We start from the raw sequence: 7,618 nt of genomic DNA, 5'->3' as shown, positions 1-7,618 counted from the left end.
AAGCACGGCACTCTGCAGCACTCCAAGGCTGGCTGACAACAACATTCTTTTGCATGCCGGAGACCCTCAGCCAAGCCTTTTGAGGCGGTTCTCTGTGAGGTAGGAAGAGCAGAGCCATTGTGCCACAGCACCCTAACACCTCGATTTACAATAGCCTTCTGGTGATTTTTCTCTACAAGTCCAGCTGCCTGCTGTTGCGGGACACCCAGTTATGCCATCCCACTCAGGTGACTGTCCAGCTTCCCCTTGAATGTCTCCAGTGTGGGAGGGCCCCCCACCTCTCCAGGCAGCTGGTCCCACTGTCGCCTAGCTCTGGCAGTGAGGAAGCTTTTCCTGATGCCCAGCCTGAATCTGTGCTGTCACAACTTGAACTGATTATTCCGTATCCTACACTCTGGCATCAGCAAGAAGAGATCTTGACCTTCCTCTTTATGACAGCCTTTGACGTACTTATGGAGGGATCTCATGTCCCCCCTCAGGCTTCTCTTCTCAAGGCTGAACATGCCCAGTTCTCTCCGTCTCTCCTCACAGGGCAGTGTTTCCAAACCCTGCATCATTTTTGTCGCCCTCCTCTGTACCCTTTCTAATTTACCTGCATCTTCCTTAAATCTTGGTGCCCAGACCTGGACACAGTATTCCAGGTGAGGTCTGACCAGTGAGGCGTATAGGGGAAGTACTTTGGAAGTAATACTTCAGTTAACGTATCCCAAAATGGCATTTTCCCTTTCGGCAGCTACATCACATTGTTGGTTCATATTTAGCCTAAATGGCCACAATTACTCCCAAGATTTTTTTTCTTTTTCAGTTCTGTTGAGCCTCGTATTCCCCATCTTGTGTTGATGCCTTTGCTTTCTTTCTCCTAGGTGGAATACTGGGCACTTGCCCTTTTTGGATCTCATTCGTTGCTTTCAGCCAGCATTTAAGTTTATCAAGTTCACCCTGGATGCTCCTTCTGTCTCCTAGGCTGAGCAAGCCCTGCGGGGACCCCCCACCGGCCCATGGGGGGTGGGGGAGCTTGTGAAGCACCTCCTCTGCTGGGTTTGGGCATCACACAGGGCTGCTTGTGGGGAGGCTGGTGAAGCAAACTGGGCCAGCAGGCAGGTGGTCACCCTGTTCTCTGTGAAATGAACCACATGGGCTGCGTCACCTGATCACACCAAGGGGAAGACGCTTTCTCTGCTCACTCTCTAGTGTGCCTCGTCTCGTCCTCTGGGTGGCCTGGCCGGCTTGGGGGAGGGGCGGTAGCCCAGCTGCACCCCACAGCCTGGTATGTGGTGGCCCCCATAGACCTCGCTGTCCAAGCATGCGTGACGTGGCTAATGAGCTGCAGGCCAGGGAGGGAATCGGGCCGCTCGGCCAGCCACGTGTGGCCTGGTCAAGCCACTGAGGCCGGCTCACCAACCACGGCTGCGCAAACTGGTCTGCAGCTCGCATCTGGGGCTCCCCACAGGACTCCGTCAGGGTGTCCTCATCCCTGAGGGGCCATAGTGTTCAGGGGTGTCCTCGGCTGCAGCCCCCCAACTCTGCCTCCCCCTTGCCCTCCGCAGCTGCCGCCTCCCACTCGCTGCGCTATTTCCACACGGCCTTGTCGGAGCCCGTCCAGGGGCTGCCCCAGTTCGTCCAGGTGGGCTACGTGGACGACCAGCCCATCGACCTCAATGACAGCGCAAGGCAGGAGCTGCCTCAGGTGCCGCGGATGGAGCTGCACGCGGACGGTCCCTGGCCCTGGGACAGGCGGAGCCGGGCCCCCTGGAGCGCTGAGCAGGTGTCCCTGGCGAACCTGGCGACCTTGCAGAAGTACTACAGCCAGAGCGGGGGTGAGTGCGGCGCGGGAATGGCGGGGGCAGGTCCCCCGCCATGTCTGTCATTTCTGTGGGAAAGGGGGTGGTGAGAGTGGGGGCCGGGAGGAAGGGGAAGCAGGGACCCCACCCAGGGCAGCAGCTCCTTCCCTCTCCCTACAAGGCTCGCAAGAGGCCTCCCCTTCCTCCAGGGAAGGACCCGGAGCAGCGTCATCCTGGGCCCCGGGGAGCCTGCAGGGCCACTTGGAGGAGAGCTCCCCTCCAGATGGCAGCCACCTTCCTTTGGAGGGGCAGGACGCCAGCCAGGCCTCCCGCTGCCTGCAACGGCTGTGACGGGGACTTCAGGGGTGGCCCTGGCCCCACCATCGGAGGGCTCTGTGCAGCTATTTCTCTCTTCCTGACATTTTTTCCCACTTTTGTAATAAGAAAAAAGATGCACTTTACATGCTTAGAAAACACTGGCTTAGACTGAGAGTAGAAGATGGCAGTCTCACCCCTACCCTACCTGTTAAAATTTTGTGAGCAAGGACCGTCCATCAAATGGATGATTCAGGATTTCTGCCAAAGACCAGCAGAGAGCAGAATGTAAGATCATAATTGCAAATTTCTCCATGCGTTTCTTCTGCCTCTAAAGTGGGGCGACCTCTGGGGGTTTGCTAGTTTGAGGACAGGCCAGTCTTCCATATTTCCCTCATTGGAACACTTTTCCATGCAGAGCATTTCTGAGGGGTGCAAAGAGCGTGGCAGGAACAAGGCTGAGGTGAGCCGCCCGTGAGAGCCAAAGGCCGGGCGCAGCGCAGCCAGTCCCCCTTTATAGCCGGGAGCACGAAAGCTCCAAGCTGAGCCGGAAAGGAGGAGGATTCGTGCCCTCCTCTTCCAGGGCCACCTTCCTTGGCGGCAAAGGGAGAGAAGTGACTGGCCCAGTTCCAGGCACCTTTACCTGGGAGTAAGCCCCATTTAACAGAGCGGCATTTTAAAATTTTCTTTGTGATGTATGTTTTTTTACTTGTGAGCTGCCTTGGTAGGATTTTATCCCGAAGGATGGGATATCTGTCCTTGAATCCACTTGAACAGCCCCGCTTCCCCTTCCCAGGACGCTACCAGGCCAGGCATTTATGTCGCAAGGGCTCCTCCAAGGGCTGGGAGAGCTTGGGAGCAGCAGCACGGGGGAAAGGCTCCCCCCGCCGTGCCCCTGCCCCCCCGCCAGGAGCCCCCTGCCCACAGCTGGGGGGCTTGTCCCTGCACAGTCCGGGAGCAGCTGCGCTGTGTTGTGATGTGGTTCTGGACGTGACCTGCGCTGAGCCCCGTGAGGTCTGCAAATGCCTCCCGTTCGTCCACACGGCCGGCTCCTCCTCGCCACGCAGCTGCCAGGTTCCGGGTGCTGGAGCAGCGGGGGCAGCCCTGTCGGTTTCCCCAAGGCTGCTTGCGTGTCCCGCTCGTCCCTTTTAGAAGCCCCTCACTGTGGACTCGGCCACGGAGACGGGAAGGAAGCAGGTTTCCTGCTGCTGGACACACGCCCTGAGGAGTCGGCATCGCAGTCCCACAGCATATGGGAGGGGGCGAGGGGGCAGGGCGCCCAGCAGGGGCCTGGGACTTGCCTGTGGCCCTCCTGCAGTGGGCCGAGATGGGCTGCCAGTACCGGCACGTCCATGGCCCTCGCACAGAGGTGGAGCAGGGATACTCGGGATTGTGCCACACCTGCTTTCAAGGTGCTCTCAGAACTCATTTTAAGGGACCTGGGGCAAGTCTACCTGCCGTCGTCGCCCCATTATTATGAAGTTGCTGCTTTTCCTCCTGTCAGGAGCTCAAGGGTGTTTCCGCAGCAATGCTGCATCCTCACAGCAACGACGGCCCTGTGGGGAAGGTCCGGCTGAGTCTGTGGCTGTCCCAAGGTCGACGTGTGCATGTCAGGGCCGAGTGGGGGCTCGAACCGGGTCCTCCACCTCCCCAGTCCAGCATGCTCCCTGCCACCCTGAACTGGCTCTTCCAGGGAGCCGCTCGCTGCTTGCTGGCTCACGCGTGCTGTGGGGGGGGGGCACCAAGGAAGCCGAGGCAGCCGGGTTGCTTCGACCCTCTTCCCCCGGTTGCTGTAACCCTGGAGCTGGGGGGTGGGGGGAAGAGGTGGCGCTGCTGGTCCCCTGCTCAGGATGGGCCTTGGGACCGGTTTGGGGTGTTGCAGCTGCCCCCGGCTTCCAGCTCCAGCAGCCCCCCTGTGCAGGGGGCCCCGTCCACTTCCTCTTGTGACCCCCACGTTGCTCCACTGCTGCTTGTGTGCTTTCCTTTCCACAGAGAGCAGAGAGGGGGAGAAGGGGAGGCGTCCCGGGCAGGCGGGGCCTCCTTGTGGAAGCCCCCCCCATTCGTGGCCAAGATGCTTCCGGGGTCTGCAGGGCAGAGGCTGACCGACTTGCCGCCACACCTCCACACACTGACCCAGCAGGAGGCCCGGCAGAGCTCGCTGGCTCGCTTGGGTTTGTCTTCCACAGTGTACATGGACCGGGGCAGAGAACCCCGGTGGAAGGGCATCGGGAGGGAGCAGCCCTGTCTGACCCCCCCCCCCATCTCCTGCCTGTCTCTTCCAGGGCTCCACACCCTGCAGTGGATGTTCGGCTGTGAGCTGAGGAGCGATGGGAGCAAAGGAGGGTACATGCAGTTCGGCTACGACGGGAGGGACTTCCTCAGCCTGGACAAGGAGCATCTCAGGTGGACGGCGGCCGATGCCACAGCCCAGCTCACCAAGCGGAAGTGGGAGGCCGAACCTGCCATTGCTCAGGGATGGAAGGCCTACCTGGAGGGGGAGTGCGTGGAGTGGCTGCGGAGATACCTGGAGTACGGCAAGGAGACCCTGCAAAGGACAGGTGTGTGGGGAGACGGAGGTGCCTTGGGGGGCAGTCCTTCTCCCCTCCCCTTGTTCATCACTGGGCAGAAGAGCGGGAAGAGGGCAGGAGCGTACCACTTCAGCCCGCACTGGGGGGGAGCTCTTCTTTTGAATGCCCCTCCCAGATTTTCACTCTCTACATCCTGCCCAGAAGTCAAAAAGTATCAGAGTACTTTGGTTAAAAAGTTTAACGCCCCTGCTGACTGTATCTGAGCATGTGCAGAGTTTCTTCAATTGGGAAAGATTGCTAAATGTAGAATGCTTTGGTACAGCAGCTTCCTATAAAACATACAAAAATCGCTGAGCACATCGTGTTTTTCTGGATCTGAAAGGCTGAACAGGCTCGATGGCAATCTTGAGATGGCATCCCCTCCCAGACTGTCNCCAACTACAAAGCCACAGCCCATGTGCAGAGACTTTTATGACCTGCTTGTCACATGCACGATTACAGAGTGTTAAGTTTCCAGATAATGTTAGTACAATCGCATCCTGACGTCTTTAGGCATGACATAATGTTCTAAACCAACCAGAAATACAGGTAACAATAGTATTGAGCAGGACAGAGCAGCCATGCTAAAAGGGCTTTTAAGCAGCATGAAACCACAAAGCACATCAAAGCACCAAGAGCTGCAGTTCCAGCCTGACCCTCTGGGGGAGCCAGCGCGCTGCTCCCGCCCTTCGATGGAGGGGGTGGCGGGGCGAATTCGCTCCAGGCAGGGATTTCTCCTCAAGTCCCCGTTTGAGCATGTTCAAAACATTTAAAAACAGAAAATATTTGGGTGCCTGGGAACTCCTTTCTTTGGAAGATTTGTTTTCTGGGCATGCTGAAGGTGTGGGGCAGCCCCTCTCGGGAGAGCATTGAGAAGGCCCCATGAAATCCTGACCTGCTATTCAGATATGCCCCATTCTGCCCATCACTGGAGAGATTCTGCTGGCAGTAATAGCATCGAGTTTGCCCACTTTGCAGAGCCCCCCGAAGTGAAGGTGACTCACCAAAAGTCATCCACGGAGAACGTGGAAACCCTTGTCTGCCAGGCCCACGGTTTCTACCCCAAGGAGATCGAAGCCGCCTGGACCAGAGACGGGGAGAACTGGGAACATGGGACCTTCTGTAATCGTGTGGCCCCCATTCCGGATGGGACTTACTACATCTCACTCTACACGGACGTAGAGCCCGAGGAACGGGGCCGCTACCGGTGCCGTGTGGCCCATGCCGGCCTGTCGCAGCCTCTGGCCTTGGCCTGGGAGGGGCCTGCGGGTGAGAGATGGCTGGCGGGGGGGAGAAGGGGCAGGTCGGGCGCTGGAAGTTGTGTTTCCCCTGAGAGAGATGGGAGAATCCAAAAGGAGCCCCATGTGTGGTTTGGGGTGCAAAGCAAGGGATTGAAGTTAATGGGGAGGGAGGGGGTGATTCTTGGCAGGAGAGTTGGAAGATTAGTCCCGGGAAGGAGATGCTCTGTCTCTGGCTGAAGTCACGGCAAGGATGGGGCCAGTTCAGCCCTCAGATGCCCAAAGTTGGACCGTTGCAGATGGCCATGCGATGCCTTCCTTAATAAAAGCCATGCAGGACTGAATAGCTAGACAAGCCTTGGGGGGGTAATATGTGGCCTGGGGGGACGTGGCCTTGCATGGTGCTGCTGCCGCCGCTGCCCCTACACTGCGGAAATTTGGCGGAGTTGTGGCCAAAACGTGGGCAGTTTGCCACTGAAAGAAGGCAGCAAGTGGCTCAAGCTTCTGAATGGCCGCTTTCCTCTCTACGGGGGTTTGCTGCCGAATTTGGAACGCAAACCGCCATTGTGCTGTTCCTGGGGGGCGAGTGCTGCAGCAGGAGGGGGGCACGCAGGGTCTCTGCGTTCGGCTGGGACGGCTGCCGCTGCCCCAGACGTGTGTCTGTCCCCTTTCAGGGAACATGTGGATCATTCTAGGAGCCGTCACAGGGGCTTTGGTTCTCCTGCTGCTGGTTTTTGCAGGCATCGTCATGAGTAAGTAAGCTGGGGCTGCCTTTGCTGGGCTGCATGTGGACATGCGTCACTCTGTCGGTGGCCCTCACTAAGAAACGGTGGATCGTGGCCCCTCCATGCAGGAGGCAGCCCCAAAAGGCGCCTCCCTGAAAGTAGCTTCAGGAGCAGGAGCAGGGAAAGACCCGAAGGAAGGCCGTGGGTCGCTGCCCCCTGCGCGGGAACGGCCTCCCGGTGTCCACCCACATTGGAGAGGGAACCCCCAGGACTGCAGCGGCACCCCAAAGTCCACCAGCCACCACAGAGCACCTTGAATCAGGCTCCCTATTTTCTCACCTGGGGTCCTGCCTGATAGTGAACCTGTGAAGTCTGGAACAGAAGACCCAAATCCCAGGGGCTGGAAGGCTCCGGAGTGTCTCTGGGTTTGGCGTCTCTTTTCCACTGCCAGGATTTTCACCAGGATTCTCAATATATTTAACTCTAGTGAGGTCTTGGGGATGCTTCTGAAATTTAACAGCCTGCATATCTTTTTTTACTATTAATTTAAGGGGCTCTTTCCTTTCCCCCATGAGCTCTGGCTGGCCCCAGATTCTGGGGGAAACTCTTCCATACTTCCAGGCAGTCCAGCACATGACATTGGAAGTTGTCTGCATATTTGTTTGGAAAAAAATAGATTTCCAGGGTCCCCTATGTGGATCCTGTCTCAAATTACTCCTGGCAGTAGTCAGAAGAAGACTTAGGAAGAACATGGCTGGGGTTTTCTATGTTGCAAAAGGCTTGATTCATTGGGATCTCTTCCAGCTCTCCTTTTCTAATTCTGTCTCCGCAGAGAAACGACGAACCAGCAACTCCCACACACAACAGTCACGTGAGTATCACCTCTCTCTCTGAAGGATCGAAATGACCATTGAGGAGAAATGTTAGATTCCCTAGAGGGATGAAATGCAGTTGCTGGTTGCGTGTGTTTCCAGGCATTCTGGCGGCTTCCA

The 7,618-nt window shown here is 57.6% G+C and overlaps 1 protein-coding gene across 5 annotated transcripts in view; it reads left to right on the top strand.

Moving 5' to 3' along the window:
• The window catches only part of LOC123025747 (BOLA class I histocompatibility antigen, alpha chain BL3-7-like), a 21,174-nt gene that overhangs the window by 12,522 nt on the left and 1,034 nt on the right, over nucleotides 1-7,618 (top strand). Inside the window, exons 1-5 of one of the 5 annotated variants that reach the window (XM_044434690.1) lie at nucleotides 1,566-1,817; nucleotides 4,379-4,654; nucleotides 5,642-5,932; nucleotides 6,576-6,653; nucleotides 7,459-7,601. In XM_044434690.1, the coding sequence (XP_044290625.1) occupies nucleotides 1,697-1,817; nucleotides 4,379-4,654; nucleotides 5,642-5,932; nucleotides 6,576-6,653; nucleotides 7,459-7,520 (828 nt within the window). In that variant the 5' untranslated portion in view covers nucleotides 1,566-1,696 and the 3' untranslated portion in view covers nucleotides 7,521-7,601. Of the gene's footprint in view, nucleotides 1-1,565; nucleotides 1,818-4,378; nucleotides 4,655-5,641; nucleotides 5,933-6,575; nucleotides 6,654-7,458; nucleotides 7,602-7,618 lie in introns of those variants that run through there. The other 4 variants (XM_044434691.1, XM_044434689.1, XM_044434688.1 and 1 more) reach the window with 4 other exon arrangements.

Source organism: Varanus komodoensis, unplaced genomic scaffold (assembly GCF_004798865.1).
Source record: "Varanus komodoensis strain SLA01 unplaced genomic scaffold, ASM479886v1 scaffold2886, whole genome shotgun sequence".
Taxonomy (NCBI): domain Eukaryota; kingdom Metazoa; phylum Chordata; class Lepidosauria; order Squamata; family Varanidae; genus Varanus; species Varanus komodoensis.
Note: the sequence above shows the minus strand (reverse complement) of the source record. Positions and strands in the feature narration are given on the sequence as shown.